This window comes from Macrobrachium rosenbergii, chromosome 12, assembly GCF_040412425.1.
Source record: "Macrobrachium rosenbergii isolate ZJJX-2024 chromosome 12, ASM4041242v1, whole genome shotgun sequence".
NCBI lineage: Eukaryota > Metazoa > Arthropoda > Malacostraca > Decapoda > Palaemonidae > Macrobrachium > Macrobrachium rosenbergii.
The window spans coordinates 99,926,133-99,944,299 of NC_089752.1; the positions used below are offsets into that span (position 1 = coordinate 99,926,133).

At 37.7% G+C, this 18,167-nt stretch overlaps 1 protein-coding gene across 1 annotated transcript in view; it reads left to right on the forward strand.

Moving 5' to 3' along the window:
• The window catches only part of LOC136844156 (rhomboid-related protein 1-like), a 62,042-nt gene that overhangs the window by 25,772 nt on the left and 18,103 nt on the right, over positions 1 to 18,167 (forward strand). The window contains exon 6 of the mRNA XM_067113171.1: positions 5,601 to 5,745. Coding sequence (XP_066969272.1) covers positions 5,601 to 5,745 — 145 coding nt within the window. The remainder of the gene's footprint in view (positions 1 to 5,600; positions 5,746 to 18,167) is intronic.

Genomic DNA, 18,167 nt, shown 5'->3' on the forward strand with positions numbered 1-18,167 from the left:
GCCCTCTAAATACGAAAAAATTTGAGTTATTTAAAAAAAAAATCTTAACATTTTCGTTTGTAGCCCAAAAACTATGAAAGTCAGGCAAATTAATTATTTTAATGAGAAAGCCAACAAAATTCTCCAAATATCGATATATAAAATAGTGAAAAACAAATAAGTACAGTTGGTGAAAAATTGATAGAAAAGAGGGTAAGAAACAGAGTTCGTTGCCCGGCGTACGGTGAGAATTAGCACTAGAAAGTTATTTTTTTTTAAGAGCTCTATCTCGGTTATTTTTCATGGAAATTACTTTATAAATATATGAAAATGTAGAGGAAAGGTTGAGGAATACAGTGAGAGTCAAGAAAAATAGTTTTGGTAAGGGGAACAGTTTCATTTTGATGTTATAAGTTGATCAAAACGAAAAAAATGTTACCATTGTCAACATTATTGTTCGTAGCTCAAAAACTATAGCAGTTAAGCGAATTAATTATTTTTTATGAGAAAGCCAACAGATTTCTCTAAATATCAACATATAAAAGAATGAAAAATGAATAAGTACAGTTGGTGAAAAAATTGATAGAAAAAGAGAGTGCAAAACAGAGTGTTTCCAATAATGTAATCCTACATACAAATCCCACATGGGATCAGCTGATTTCATTGTGAGAATTTTACTACGCCAGGGATTTGCACATGTGCAGTGCAGGGAACTGCTTGGCGGGCGTATTGATGCCTGAGTTACACGATCCAAGATATGCTTTAGCCTATGGAAACCACTAATTGTCCGAAAAAAAAATTTACTCCAAGATATGCTTTAGCCTATGGAAACCACTAATTGTCCGAAAAAAAAATTTACTCCTAAGACATGTACGAAATATTTCGGTAAATTTTACCTAGCGGTATGTCAGTTGGATAGGAATGGGAGTAGGGTAATTTTACGTACCACTATGTCATTTGTGCATGAAAGAGTTAATATTTCAGATGCCATATCATATCCAGATCCTAAGAAGAAGTTAAATGAAATGCTGATGGCTATTTTAGTAAGGTATGTCCCTAGAAAGGCCATTAAATTCAGGACAGATGACCAGCCATGGTTTGATGATACATGTAGACAAGCTTGCCATGACAAACAGACCAAATTTAACACATGGAGATGAAATCATTCACATGAAAATTACACCATATTTGTTAAGTCTTGCTGTGCTGTGAATAAAATTTACTGTGTAGCTGAGAGAAATTACAATAATTTCTTAAAGAGAAAACTTGGAGGAATTACTCAGCCTCATTTGTGGCAGACCAAATTAGCATCATCTAGTTTGCTGTGTGAGATTTGAGGCAAGTTTTAGAGATGATGTAGCCTCTCGCTCTTCCCGTATGTCTTCATACTCAGTGGTAACTGAGTATAGGAACATAGGGGCAGCAGGGTCAAGTTCTGAACACTGTTTGGATGGCAGTCCCGCTGGAACTTGTCTCTGCCTCTTCCATCAAGAGGCTTGTCTGGTTCTGGTCAGGATCAAGAGGAGTGGAAGTCAGTTGTGACCCCCTCTTTGTCTGAAAAGGGGGTTAGCTTGTGCCTTAGGTGATCCCCTGGGTCTTGAGGGTCCCTCTTTCCTGGAACCACTATGGGCTGAGTTGGAGCATTATTTTAGGGAGGCAACCTTGGCTTCTCACCTGCCCAGTCTTGTGAATAGAGCTTTCTTTAGGGAACACTCTGGAAGCTCAGCCATCAGTCAGGTTGCCATGGTCTGGGTTAGTTCTTGGTATTTTGGGGAGGTGAATACCCTGATCTATGGGTCAGGAAGTTCACTTGCCTCCATCAAATAAGGCAAATTCTTCCCCTACCTTTTTCATGTCAGCAGAGATATTATGCTCCAGAAGATGTGGAGGCTACTGTGTAGTGGGATGCACCATTCAGCGGACCAACAAATGACCTCTCTCTCAAAAGCCTGTGTCAGGAGGGCTTCTCGTTTAATGCTGCAGAAACCAATGCTTTGGAGTCTGTAGCGATGGCATCTGCAGGTTGTGTCTTGCAGTCTATGGATAAACACCTTAATGGATTATGATGTGACAGGTATCTCATCTGTGGATATGTGAGCAACGCACAGGAGGTTGCTGGTGTCTGGGGGTAGAGCGCTTACCTTCCTTGCACACAAGGTCACCAACCAGTGAGAAAACTTGGTTCATCACCGGAGAAATAGGATTTTCTCCTTGTTTGTTAGACGAGTATCTCACAAGAGTAGTCTCTCACTAAGGAACAGTTTGGTGTTGGGGTTGCTGCTACCCTTTTTCTTTGGGTAGACAAGGCCAAGGTTGAGGTGAGGAGAGAGGGTTCCTGAGACTTTTATCTTCAACTGAGAGGTATCCTTCAAACCCTTGCTGCGGGTGAAGGCACCTATAGCCAAACCATTAGGTTTGGTGAAGCTCTCTGCATCTGTTGCAATGGAGGAGTCCACTCTTCAGAATCCCAGACAGGAATCCAGTCTTCTGCCTTGTCCAAGTAAGGCATGAAAGTCTTTTGTAGCCCGTCATCCCTCTTCATCAGGTCCATCCAGAAAGATAATAGAAGAGAGTTGGTTGTTGACAGTGGCAATTCCCTTCCTCCACTACTAGGATAGTGGATTGCCTGCCACACCATCACACAAAATGGCAGCAACAGGAAGTGGAGCCCTAGTTTGTATGAGTCCTTCAGGATGGATACAGGCTGCTGTTCAAGGACATTTGCCCACTCTTGAGGACATCAATACTGTTCTCATTTTACACTCCATATTCCTGGAGACCTCAGGTCTTGTTGGCAGAGTGGAAGCAATGACTGAGAAAGGAAAAAGGTATGGTATAATTCATGGATCACTAGTCCCCGGGTTTTAGTCACCATCCCCATTGTAGAGAAGGCAACAGAGGTTAGAGACTGAGAGGGCGACTTCATACTTTCGATGGACCTACAGGATGCGTGCCCTTTTATCAGGACTCTAGGAGATAACTTTATTTTGTCTTCTAGCTCAAAGTCTCGTGTTTTGGAGTGGTGACATCTCAGTTGTTTGCCCGGTGGAATGATGACATCTCAGTTGTTTGTCCGGTTATTCCCCTAGGTCTTGGCTTGGCCTCTTCCAAAGGGTATTTATCTCTTGTCATACCTGGTTGATTGTTTAGTCTTGGCAATCTCCAGGGAATGCCTCTTTCAGGACGTATTGTCTGTTGGCTTCTTGTCTCAATGTAGGGATCTTGATCAACTGGCACAAGTCCAGTCTCATTCCCAAGTATCTGGGTATGCTCTTGGACTCTGTATCAGTTAGAGGCTCTCCAGTGAGCTCTCATGTGAGCAGTCTTGGGGTAGTGGTGCAGTTCCTGTCCTAACAGGAACAACCAGTTCAGAATGTGACAGGTGGTTCTGGATCATTTATCGACATTGGAAAAGCTCACGTTTTACGGACAGAGTTACTTTAGTTACAGGGGTAACTGGAGCAAAACTGGTCTGCACTCTGCAGTCTCCCTTCTCAACTCATATCTCTGAGTCAGGAAGTAAGGAAGGACCTCTTGTGGTGGCTAGGTGACAGAAACCTGTAATCATAGTATTACTCCTATCCTCACCCAGCTTCCCCGAACATCAATATGCCAGTCAGCACAACATTGTCATTTGGCCAATCAGGACAGATACAGTCCTAATCTAGTTTACTTGGTTTTTGCAGATCTATTTTCCTTAGTACTGTACTCCAGAGCATTCAGTCTTTTTGCTTCACATGTACCTCTGCCAAGTGTACAGTTTTATTCCCACTTTATCCATTTAGGTCTAGATAAATGCAAAATATGATGCAGTGTCAGTGTGAATAGTGGAAAAGTTATTAACCGAGGGATTTCATAGCGTTTCAGTTGTATGCACAATTATATTTGATTCATTCCTGCCATCACCATTTCTACCTGTTTGAATATTTTAGGCAGGTATAGCTAAGGAAGAGTAACATTGTAGTTATTAGCCCAGCTTCTGTTACTAACATTTACCGTTCATTGTAGCCCTGCTTTCACTTCTGCTTTATCTTACTTATTTTAAGAAATTGAAAGATATGATAGCTGATGGTGGAAAAGGTAAACCCTTGTAGCCTTAACCCACAAACTTGTCCATGATTTTCTTTTCTTTATTTTCTGTAATCCCATGTCTTCTGTACTAATTCTACATGACTAAGGCTTATGGAAGGAGAAAATGCATTATGTTATTCAATAATATAAAGGATATGAAATATGTCATTGTTACCATCAACCATATTGATATAGGAATCTTGAGAATGATACCTGACCAAACCAACAGGTTTGGATGTCTGGTAATTTTACTCTAGCTTCTTTGAAATGCAGTCAAGAATTATTCCCTTTATAAGGGTGTCAATTACAGGTTTTAGAAATGCAGCAAGGTCATCCACAATTATCATACATAAACTTTTAGTTGTTTTGGTTCCTTTTGTCATAAACAGCTAATGTCCTCATCTCTGGCAGATAAGATAGAAAGGCAAGGATTTTTAATGTAAAAAAGCTGAAGATTTTAATTGAGGAAGCAGCACCACTGCTCACGTTCATTGGGGATTTGTATAACTCTCATTAGATTGATGTAATTTGGGCATGTTGGCCAAGACTATAAGTACAACTTCTTTGCCATAATCTTGGCAGTAATTTAGTTGCCAGATTTAATGACATGTTAGCATTATATATAAAAAGAAGTTGTCAATTGATAAATGGACATTTTTCAAACAATGACCCACGTGCTTTTGTGATGTAATGTTAGTAACCAAATAAAACCTAAGTCTCAGGGAAGCTGAATAAAGTCAGTTAACTATCTCTGTGCATCCATCCAGATGTTACTTTTCTAATATGTACGGAGATGATAGCATCAGTACCGAAATCTTTAGTTCTTTCCTTCTGTAATCTTTACCTCAGTTCAGCATAAATTATTTTGGCAGCCCAAGATATTGTTTGATTAAACTAATACTATACAAATGTTTGTATAATATATTTCATGTTATATCTAAACTTTTTTGTAAATGTGTTATACTTGAAGCAAAGATACTGTAAGTTGCAGTGATATACTTGAAGCAAAGATAAGTTGCAATGATGTATTTGAAGCAAAGATAAGTTGCAAGCATTTCCAAGCTTAGATTATATAAAAAGTTGGTTCCTGAAATACTTTAAAATTTTTAAAATCTTGCTGATGCAAGACTAATTTCAATAAAGTCTGAATTTATTTCTAGGTTTTCAGGTTTCATATTTGCAAAAAATCAAGTTGTGAGGAATCAGTGTAATTAATTTATGGTCCTTTTGATAAGTAGGTCATTCGAATCCTTAGGGTCTTTTGTTTGCATTTCCAATTTTCTGGCTTAAGGGCAGTTGTTTTGGGCATAGATCACAGAATAATTACCCATGAAATTAATTTTAAAACATAGTATTTGTTATTGTTTTCTCATACACCATGTATGTTTGTAGCCATTTAAAACCAAAACTATGTCTTTTTCAGGATAAGGTTTGACTTTGTAATTTAATATTATTTTAGATTTATTTTCAAACCATGTTGTATAGTCTGTAAGTTCTATAAATTTTTTTATGTTATTAGGTTTTTTTTATTAAGAAGAATACCTTTTCAGATATGTGCACCTTCTCTCAAATGTAATGGTAGCTCTTTTTGTTGGGATTCCTCTGGAGATGGTGCATCGGTGGTGGAGATTGCTTATTTTGTATGTAGCTGGTGTACTAGCTGGGTCCCTTGCTGCTTCCATGTTTGATCCTCATGTGAGTACTGTATGTTGTTGTGTGAATTATAAATTGCTTTTATTATATTTCATATTTTTGTTTTATCATAACCCCATCAATCACATTTATGGCTTACAGTCATATCCCAAATGTTCCTTTGGTTCAGCAGTCTTTTGCCTAACAGACAGGAGTAAAGGTAGTCATTCAGTGTATGCATCATCAGGAACTTTGGGTGCTACCAGTCATCATTTTCACATCTTGTGAACCTGCAGTACTGTTTACAGCATATATTTCATTTTTTCATTTTTTGCTGTGTGATTGTTCTTTCCAGCGCTTCAGTGTTTATTTGAGCCTTTTCTTATTTTAGTGTTCTCAGTAAGTAATGATAGTAATTTCTGCAATTACTAGGTACTGATCAGTTGCTGGTGTCATTTTCCTGCTTTGTTGGCTTTGTAAGGTGCAGCTAACTCTTAGTAGTGGACTTTTTAATTGTACATCCCCCCCCCTGGTTTTATGCATTTCACATTTCCGTGGTTCACTTTGTCATGGATTTTTGTGGAACACATCATTCACTTATCCATGGAAGTTTCACTAATTTGAGAATTTTTCTTTGGGCTGTATCTCTAAAATTATCACTAATTAGCTTTTTTTCATAGAGCAACACTATTTATTCACTAATTACTGTATTTTTTTAGTAAAATATATGTATACTGAGAGAGAGAGAGAGAGAGAGAAACTGGTTTTTACATCGAAGTCTAAGTACAGTATAAATGGATTCTGTTAGTGAAATAACGTTTCATTGATATTTTACTCGTTTTTTATTGAAGGATATTATACTGTTTGAGAGAGAGAGAGAGAGAGAGAGAGAGAGAGAGAAACTGTGGTTTTTACACAAAGTCTAAGCAGAGTATAAATGGATTCTGTAAATGAAATAATGTTTCATTGACATTTTGCTGTTTTTTCCATCGAAGTAATATGTACTGTATACTGAGAGAGAGAGAGAGAGAGAGAGAGAGAGAGAGAGAGAGAGAGAGAGAGAGAGAGAGAGAGAGAGAGAGAGAGAGAGAGAGAGAGAGAGACCTGAAGTGTTTATATGCACATCAAAGCGCAGTAACTTGCTGGGGGCAAGAACTAAAGGCACTTAAACTATAGCTGGGATGAGAATGTTGAGAGTTGGCTACGTATGACATTCGGATAAAATATTCTCGTGTACTGTTATATGTGTGATAATCATAGTCAACGAAACTTGTCTTGAAGTACAGTTCAATAAATCAGATAAAGTAAAAAATATGGCAATGCTACCTACGTCGATCTGTCACGAATTGCTGGATTTGTTTATTTTCGTGTTTTTTTATGCGTATGGTACAGTAATTGATATTACTGTATTTTCATTAATCCTCTCGTGCTTATGGGGGTTCCTATAGCGATACACAGTACGCGACTTATGCTGTGGAGGGAAAAGTTTCTTTGTAAAAATCGATACGTCCAAACTACAGTATAACTGATATAGGCTTCTGGTTTGTTTTATATTGGCAAATGATTGAATTTTTTCCTAAAGCAATTAGAAAATCTTTGCAAGGCTTAGAAATAATAAAAAAGACGTGATGAATATGAAATTTTTAAGGAAAATTGTAGATATTTTATTGAAATAATCAAGAAAAATATAATAATTAGGTTTGAGGAGTTTATTTTATACGTAAATTGTGTGGAAATGTTTGAGCTTTCATGTGGAAGCAATCATTTTGCTATAAATGTGTTTGCTAATTAGCTGTTACCAATTAAAAAATGCTAATTTTTTTGTGGAGTGCAACTTTCAGATTTTCCAACCTACTTATGTAGGTGTTTTGTATTGACCTAAGTAAGGAATAAAGATGGAAAAAAAATAAAGGTGGCGTTAGAAAGCTGAATAAATTTCCTATAAAATGCACAAAAGAAAGATATACATATTTTTAGAATAAAATTAAGCAATTGTTGTTAGACTACAGACAATCTTTTTTTTCTAAGAAAATATACGGCAACAATTATTTAGAAACGTTGATGTTTTTACATTTTGCTGTTCAGCACGATAAAGTACAAAGAAGGACCATTTGAGTGATATATAATACATGCACATTGAAGTTATTTACAGATGCACAAACAGGCTTACAAAAAATTATCTACGCATGCATAAATTCCGGCATTTTTCATAATTACTCGGTAATAAATAATGCTAGGAAAAAAGTGAAAACTGCGTTTTCTTGTAGGTCCAAGATCTGCCCACATAGTGGCGCAGTTCTTGTGTTCTTTGGATGAATTTTTTTTTATTTATTTATTTTTTTTATTATATTTTTTGGGGGTGAATTTCCCCCCAAAATAACTTATGAATGTCGCAGAAATCACGTCATCGGAGCACTTACGGCAAAAAATTTATTGATGCAGTTTCTTGTCATCAGATCACCAGAGAGTTAAAGAATATGTAGAGTACAGTACTGATGTACGAGAGAGAGAGAGAGAGAGAGATTACGTCATCACAGAAAAATTGCTACTGGACCCTACGTATAAAATTCGGATTTTAAACATTTTATGGTGATTAAATCAATATAGTATAAATAGATTCTGTAAGTGAAATAATTTTTTATAGATATTTTGCAGCGTTTTCTCAGTATATGTATATGTATACTGAATATGTTTACTGAGAGAGAGAGAGAGAGAGAGAGAGAGAGAGAGAGAGAGAGAGAGAGAGAGAGAGAGAGAGAGAGAGAGAGAGAGAGAGAGAGAGAGAGAGAGAGAGAGAGAGAGAGAGAGAGAGATGTAAACCAAGAACTTACTGTAGTAAATAATTTTTTTATCATAAATGTATGTGTATTTAATCATGAAAATACTAACATGATGTAACAAACCTAGCATTCTGTGGAGGTATGTGTCCCATCTTTCTAAACTACCCACATATTTTAGATGCTCTATATAGTACTAGCACTATCCTAAAATATGTACCTGCACAGTAAATATCATTTTACAACACAGAAAATATCAATATACGTAAAATGTACACCCAGTGCGTTACGGTATGCACAGAACGATGCGCAAAGTTACGTAGGCCAAAGAAAACATGCGTGTCTGAATGATAGGAGATACTTATGAGTAACAGTTGTAGGCTGATATACTTAATTTTGCAACATGACTTTGAAGTGATATTAGGGTGTTCTGGGATGATAGTTTGAGGTATATTTTTGTTTGAACTGTCAAGTTTACCGATGAACTGTTAAAATAGGCAGTTATAAGCGTTTTAGGGGTGTATATAGCCTACATAAGAGTAACAGTAGTAGGAGGGAACTGTATTGTAAGGTTACTTTGGGGGGTTTTGGGATGATGGTTTGGGGTGTATTTTTGTTTGAAATGATATTAAATTGTTTTAGTATGATAATTTAAGGTATATTTATGTTTGAACTATCAAATTAAGCAGTGAAATGCTAAAATAGGCAGTTATAAGCATTTTAGTCTGAGGTATTTGGCAGTTATAAGCCAGTTATAAGCATTTTTAGAGAGGATTTTGGCATTTCTGCAGATTTTGTATTTCCTCAGTAGGTTCTGGAACCTATCCCTGCGTAAGAATGGGGGAGCACTGTACAGCAATGAGAATTTAGCATTTGTATGTAATACTCACTGCATTCTAATTTGTTTGCAGTGTTTTTGTTCTTAATCTATTACCTTTACATAATTTTGTGCAAATTTTAGATGAAAATTTTACAAGTTTCAGTGTTTCCTACTAACTAGCTAGCAAACTGTTAGCTAGTTAATAATGATGTTAGTTTTTGTTTCGGCTAAGTTTCTAGACTTATATACTGTATTGTAGCAAAAAAAAGTGTTCTCTGTTTTGCCTCTCTACTTTGAAGTTGAAACTCTTTGGTTAGGGTTAGTGATTGGGTTTGTATTTACTGTATTTTTACATAATTGTATTTTCTGGGATTTTCTTCTTAGCATTTATACTTTATCTTCCATAAATCTGTACTCATCTTCAGCTTCCCTGTAGTTCTCATCTGAGTGTGGGTTTGCCAACTCTTCTGGTGCCCACAGGAGCACAGCTGGCACTGTCACTTACTGGGAGTTTCAATATTTAGGTTATTTTGTATTCTTTCTGCACTGATTTTATGTTTTTGGCTGCTGTAGTGTATCATTTGCATCTGTTTCCCCATAATTGCTATCCGATTTTGTGATTCTGTTGCTTGGTGAGATGTATTAATCATATCAGTTAATCTCTTTTCCTCTGCAATTATAGTATTTAATACAATATTTATAATATTCATTAATGCCCTTTAGTGTAATATGACTTATGTTTTGCCAAGTGCAGTAATTTTGGGTGTACTTGGTTAGTTTTTCTCTATGCCCCAATCTACTTTCTGAGGTGTCTCAAGTAAGGTGTCATGGTTTTCCTCTCACGACAAACCCTGAGAGCTTTTGCATGGGTCTCCAGTAGCATACTCAGCACAGCAGTCAACCAGACATATTCCTGGATGATGGATGTATGATAGACAAGTTTGGTCACTAGGGTTGCTGTTAACATTCAATTGGTTACTCTTAACAGTTGGAAGCTATTACTGTTCAGCTCTTTCTTTACGGACCTTGGGCATAACAGTCATCATCCATGCCATTAAAAATATCACTTCTTGTCTGGTCAGCGAAGTTTAGCAACAATTGGGTCTGGTCACTACTTGGATAGGTAACCTCCTGGGAACATCGGATGCTGTTGACGTCTAGGAGTCATCTTTTGCATCCATGGTTAGAAATGTTAGGGCTAGTCGGTACTTGGATGAGTGACTTCGATGGAACATCAGATGCTGTTGTTGTGTAGGAGACATCTTTTGCATCCGTGATTCAAGTCTTGGGCCTACGACTTCCCATTGTTCTGCCTGATTCATTGGGAGATCAGCAGTGTATGAACATTCCATTTCTAAGGTCCCTAAAGGCTAGCAAATGCCCGAAAGTGTTTTGCATTACCACTTAAGACTTCACCTCCAAACTAGTGCCGACAACGTGTTTTTGATTCTGACTCGGCCAAGAAGCGGTGTCTAGGAGCTCCATTTCGTTTTGTGTATGATCAAATGGATGTACTCCACGGCTGACATAGTGGACAACAATAAATTCTGGGCAAGACTTCATAAGGTCAGGGGCATTGGTCTGCCCCTAGCATTCAGGAAGAATCTGTCGGACAGTTACTAAGGATGGGAATGCGGTCACAACAGACCACATTCGCCCCCTTTTTACCTTTGGGGCGTTGCCCCATAGATCCTCAGACATTTTTTTTTCCTTGGGTTCTGTGGTGGCTGCTCAAGTCATGTAGATTACCCAGCTCTTGAGGACAGGTAGCATCTTGCCAAGGTGTATGGCTGCAAAGAGGTGTGTATGGGACTGGCTTCCTACCTTCTCTTTTATACCCTTCTAAGGAACAGTTAGCAAACTGTCATGTGCTGGATGGGCATGCATGCAGGTGTTCTAGATGACTGAGTATCCTGTCTATAATCTAGCTCTTTTTGGATAGTAGATGCAACTCCTGCCTTCTCTCTAGCAAGGGGAGAGAGGGACTGGCAATGAACAGACCCAGTGGTTATCTTCAGCTTTATTGTCCCCCAACAATACGGGTTCATCCTAGCCCATCTTCGAATTAATGATGTTACCTTAAATTTATTTGAAGGCCCAGAGGTCTGGCAGTTAAACATCACACATGTTCAACAGATCAGAGGCATGGGTCTCCTTCCTTTGATCTTAGGTGACCAGGAAAGAGGCCCCAGGTGAGGCAAACTACCAGTCAGTTCTAATTTGCTCAGAATCCTCCCACCAAGGAGTAAGTCTCCCATATGTAAAGACTGAGGGTTTGTATACGTGTAGTAACAAATGATATTTTTAAAGTAATTTTTATTTTTCCTAACTTACAAGCCTGAGGTCTTGACATAAATGGCCCACCTCTAGCCACCCCTCATTCTGCTTCCTGGGCCAAAAGTTAAAGTGAATGCTTACCATCTGGATGGGAGGAATTCCTCCCTTTCCGTCAGTATCCAACTACCAGTATTCACCTTGTTTTAAGTTAAAGGCTGGTTCCAGCTCGCGCTGAAAATAAATCCCTTATGTAAAGACCTCAGGTTTGTGTTAGGAAAAATATAAATTACTTAAAAAATTTGTAATTTTCCAGGTTGGCAATAGTTCTGTTCATCATGGGTCATAATTAAGGAATGCCTGTTCTCGGTTGATGTTTGTGCCCAGTCCTTTTTTTGCCTGCTCATCTGTTCTTTCTGCATCCTCTATGCCCACTACTGCATACCTGCTTTGTCTGCTGAGTAGTCTGTCTGTTTGTCATTGCCTGCCTCTCCACCTGTTCACTCAATGCCTGCCTTGCCCACTAACCAGCCTGTTGGCTCATCTATACCCACTGCTATACCTGGTTAGTGTACTTCTGTTGTTCTTGCTGCCCATCCAGCCCATTTGTTTTTCTCTCTCTTCATCATCTGTCCAGCAGATGACTGATGATTTGTGCAAAGCTTATTTGAAGGGATTGTTTTCATTTGTGACCGATGTCATGCAAATGCAGCTGAGTAAGGTGAGTGAGTGATGTAACCACAAGGTCAAACCCAGTGACTGTGACTCGAGCAGCAACTGCTTACTGATGATGGATACTGTACTTACTGTGACAGCTTCTCCAAATTTTAACCCCTAAGCCCAGATCTTGAAGACATTGTAGTTCCAGGCCATAGTTGGAGTTGATTTCTTCTCCAGGTGCCCTGGCTCTGGTCGCCATACATGCAGAAAATCATTCCCACTTGCTTTGAGGGATCTTTAAATTTCATCATGCTTTGCCTCAGTCTTACTCACTGGGTTGGAAGAAAAAGCCCCCTGTGGGTTGCCAGAAAATTATGATACTGTGACTGCCATGTTAAAATGTCATTTTCCAGCAATAACCTCACCCTTGGATATGATCATTTGTTGGAAAAAACATATCTCGAATGTAGCCTAGTCTATACTAGGGTGTTTAGTACCATCTACTATATGTATATGGTAGCCTAGCCTACAACATACAGTATACTCTATACATATATGGTTTAGTAATAATTAATATCAGCTCATTCAGGAGGTTCATGCAGATTGACGTATGATAATTCAGTAGAAAGAGAAATTGAATAACACAAACAAGAATTAGCCCAGCCTGCACTAAGGATTATAGTATGCATGAACGGTAGCCTAGCCTACATTATACAGTATACTCTATACATATACAGTATATTAGTTATTAATATCATCTAATTCTGGAGGTTCAGTGCAGATTGACTTGTGATAATTCAGTAAAAAAGATATTGAATAACAGACAAGAATTAGATGTGTACTGTAAGGGGAATTCCCCAAGATGCAGTCCGTTGTTGGCATACTTGAATGGTGATGGCTACGCTTAACTAAAAACTGGAAGAGGAGGGGGATGATAAAGCAGGAAATTTGAGTTTTAAAGAGTTTTGGGTGCATGTTTTTTGTGTAATAAATCAGTAGATTCTGTTGACTATTTTCACTTGTTTTCGTCATAATACGAGCTTTATGTATTTGTCTTTCATCGGCGTGAAAACAACAGTAATATGTATTCTTCCATGCCCAGTAGTTTTGATTACAGTACTTTTCTCTCAGTTTGGTTTACGGTTGAGTTTGATGGCACATCCAAGTTCATGTGAGTTTCATCCATGTTGCTGATGGCACGATAATTTACAGTCATTAGCAGCTTGAACATTTTTTTTCAGCTTAATCTACAACATGCAGCTCAAGTTTATTAGTATATTTCCTTGCTGATCTTTTCTCAGCAGATAAGGGTATAATGTCAAAATATATGTCCTATTCTACTTAACGTCATTTGTAAAATAACTACGGTAATTGTTACTATTGTACGATGGTTAAAATGCAAGCAAAACAACTGTTGTTATCCGATTCGGTTGTTCTTCACAAAACAGCCATTTCTCGTTTATTTATTTATGGCTGAAGGCATTTACGCAATGAGTATAACGTTAGTAACAATAAAATTACTAACAATACTTTTATCATTCTCTTTTACTTTTTTTAACTTATTTAACTGGATGATGAGATAAAGTGATGGAGGAAAAGAAGTTAGTCTATTGTAATTTGGTCTCTCGCTGCCATAGTGTGTGCCCATCAAGTGCAAAATTTAAAAATATTTAAAAAAAAAATACTGTCATATCAATATTAGTTCCTAACCCCATTGCAAAATTGGATTATCACAAGGCGAATTATCATAACTCAAACACTACCTGTAGCTGACAGCCTTCAAGTAAAAGATAACTACTTCTCTCTCTCTTTCTCTCTTTAAATCTTCAGCTGAAAACCCTTATGGACAGAGTCAGCAGACTATTAACCCAAGAGGGCTCCAAACAGAAATCAACCTGCAGAGAGAGACAAGTTATAGGAAAATGTAATAAATAAATATGAGGGAATAGACAATAAAACTGATACACCTGAATTCAGAAGTCAGAAGAGAGCAGGAATGAATTAGCTCCTCACTTGAATAGGCAATCAGAAGATTCCATAACTGCACTAGGCAAACTATTCCATATTTTAGTAGTAGCCAAACTAAAACTCAAAGCAAACTGAGTATGTAGTATTAAACCTGATGCCAGAAGATGGCACACTGTTTGCAGCAGCAGCATCCCTCCTAGTGTTGCATGCAAAAACAGCAAGGTCTGATGAAGAAGAGTGCAGAGAGTGTGTGTATTTTATGCAGTGAACACAAGTCAGCATTAAAAGTTTGCAAAATAAACTTGACTGATGACATAACTTTATACAAGAGTTTGAGGTGAGAGTCAGGCGCCCAGTGACCTCACTGGAGAACAGTACTCCAAACAAGAAGGGAAGAGTTAAAACACTTGGACATAATAGCTTCATCACAAAACATTCAAAAACATTTCCACAGCATAGCAAATTTTTGATAATGTGAGGAAGCAGTATTAGGTATATGTCTTTCAAAAGTCAATTTCTTATTAAAAGTTACACCTAAAATCCTAAAAAAAGTCACTGACATTTTAAACCATATTTAAATGCAAATAAGGATGCAAAGGCAAAATTGTTCTGGATTGGCTTACTATCTTACTTTGAGTGTTTAATGGTTGTTTCATGCACCAAGCCTACTCTGCTATAGAATACATGCCAGATCTCTAGTCAAGGATTCTGCAACCACAGACCTAAGGCATGGAGAAGGAATAGTAGCTAGAAGGGTAGCATCATTTGCATAAGCAGTCAGTTTGTTCTCCAGACCTTGCCACATGTCATTAGTATAGATAGTGGGTAGCAAGGGTCTAAGAACATTACCTTGAGGAACAATTGTTATGACATTGCTAAAGCTACTATACTGGCAATTAACACAGGCTCTCTAGGTTCATGTAAAATATTAATAAAATATTAATAAAAGGTACACCATTTCTAAATAATCTTAACTTTTAGATAAGTGCTTGATGATCCACTTGATCAAAGGCTACAAGGCTTATCATGAGCTTTGGCTACTAAAAGAACGTTGCATGCTATTTAATCTTTGTAGCTTTTCTCCAGTGATTATCCATGCTGTTGGCTTCAGTGGTGCTGTGGAGGAGGAAGGAGAGGAGACAGTTACCATCACAGGATATTGGTTTGCCATGTGTGGTTATGGGAGAGAAACCATCTGTTCTTTGACCTCTACACAAAAGACTTATGCCACATTTAAGAGGTTGCTATGCTGAAGACACATACCAAGCCAAGGATGCTTCCAACATTTGCCAAGGGACAAAGTCAGTTTGGACTGTGCCTTGCTTGAATGAGGAGGACCAGGAGCAACATATTCTCAACTTGGTTTGAGATTTTTGCACTGGAGATACCTTGGAAATCATACAAGGTAGCTTCAGCCACTGAATTCTGGAGCAGCTGCAGTCAGGAAGACCCTGCCATCAGATTATTTAACCTGGTTACTGAAGTGAGGGTTAGGAGGGTGGTATTAGGAACTAGCCAAGTGTATGATGGTCTCATGACTGCCCATCATTTGCTTTTGCTGCCACACCAGCATCTTCACCACTTGTAAAATACAGGCTTTTCCTCACTTATTTTTACTACTCCTAAAGCTACTTTCATACTGACTAAGACACATTGAAGAGAAGAGGTTTCTCTTGGAGCTCTTCATCATGCAACAGAGTCAGACAATAAACCCAAGAGGGCTGCCAAGGGAAATTAGTCTGCAGAGAGAGGCAAGTTATAAGGAAACTGTAATGCTGGTAGCAGGCTATTATTGTCTATAAACCCTACAAGGGTGCTTAGAGAGCAACTTCTCAAAAAACTTAGATTAAACAGGGGTAACTGAAATTGACCTACAGTATATTCTGAGGCGCATGAGGATGGACTTAGTCTATTTGGTAATAAGGCAGTGTTTCCCATCCTCCAGCCCTTTGTTGGCTGATTCAGTTGAGCTTCAGACTGTCACTCGATGGGCCAGAGTTCAATTCCCCCGGCCGGCTGATGAAGAGTTAGAGGAATTTATTTCTGGCGATAGAAATTCATTTCTCGCTATAATGTTGTTCGGATTCCACAATAACTGTAGGTCCCGTTATCCTAAGTAACCAGTTGGTTCTTAGCCATGTAAAATAAGTCTAATCCTTATCATTAGGAGAGCTGTTAATCAGCTCAGTGGTCTGGTAAAACTAAGGTATACAGTAGAACAATATTCTCGTCGCTAATTCGTTCCAGAAGAAGTGTCGAGATTCGATTTTGTCGAATTCTGAGTTAATTTCTCCCATAAGAAATAACTGAAAATGGATTAATCCATTCCTGACCACCAGTCATTACCCCAACCTTGCCTTTTTATACAAAAACTTTACACAAATTACAATTAAATAGGTTCAGAGTTGAATAACTTACCGCTATCAGAAGCATTTTTTACATTTTTAAATGCATACTGTATCAAAAAAGTTGGCCTATGACCAATGTTTTTGTATTACCATAGGCTAGGCTAAACAATAGGCACTACCACAAATGTACTGTAACAATCTACACATGAAAACTGTTGTTAATAATGATAACATTGAAAAACAAGCCATATCACATGAAATTAATAATACAGTATTTATAATGAATGATTGTATGTCTGTTATCATAAAATTAAGAAAAATATAAATATGTAAATAACTTGTGGCAGATATAAAACCAGATTTTGTTGATTCTGGTGGTATCACAGTACTAATATGATAAACATTCAGAATACAGTTTTTACTTATTAGATCATATGACCACCAGGATAGCGAAACCTGGTTTGTTTTTTCCCTCAATGTCCGCTGAAATTCACATATCCTTGGAAATTTTCTTATAATTTTATGATAAAGACATACAGTAATTCTATTTATAAATACTGTATTATTAATTTCATGCCCTGATGTTATAACTGGTTGAGCTTTTCAACAACAGCAGCAGCATGTGTGGGCTTTAAATGCTTTTAAATAAGCATGGGAAGAACGCCACCAAGAACGCCAACTTATTTCAGCCGATAGAAACTCTTTTTCTACAAACATCATATGATTCATCGGTTCGGATTCCACAATGTTGTTTGAACTCCGACACACAATTTACTCAACATTTAAAATAAGTTGAAATCCGATTATTTCGAACTGTTAATCAGCTCAGTGGTCTGAGGACCAGGGTTCTACTGTACTTAACTTTTTTTCCCAACCTCCATATAGAAGGAAAACTTGCAAGTCCAGCTAAACTTCTGAAAATAATTGTATTCTTAGGTGCAGTGAAATCAGCAAACTTATTAAAGAAGGGCAAAATGGGAAAGCTGTTGAACACAACTTGGGTTCTGGAAAGCATGATTGAAGCAACATCACAGACTCACTCCCTGTTGCTCACAAAGACTTGAGCCAAAAGTTCTGCCTTCTGTTTAGGGCAGTATACAGTAGTTCCATCAGTTCCTACAAGGGGAGCTGATGGAACTGTTGTATATTGCATGCTTGAATCAACTGCAAAGAGTGATGGCTTGAGGTAGACCACCACTTACAGTCACCAGCACTAAGGAGCAAGGTCTCCTTCACACCCTCATTATAACCTCTCTCAGATCTCTCATAGACAACCTGAGCTTGACTTGTAAGCTCAGTGAAATTACACCAAGTGTAATTGATTGTTCCTCCATATATAATAAGCTTCTTTTTCATGGTGGGCAAGCTTATATGCAGCATTAAACCATGGCTTTTCTTCTAGATGAACTTTGAGTAGTTTAGAAGGAATTCTCCTCTTGATAATAGCATTACGATGATCATTTAAACACTAAATAATATTTGGAATTTATAAATATTGCCCCACCTGAGCTCAAAAAGATTATGTTGAATGCCTTCCCAGTTGGCCTTGGATTTCTAGTACACCTCTCTTGAAAAGCTAACATCAAGGACAACCTTAGCCATCTTCACATTAACCTTACTCAAAGTATGATCAGATGA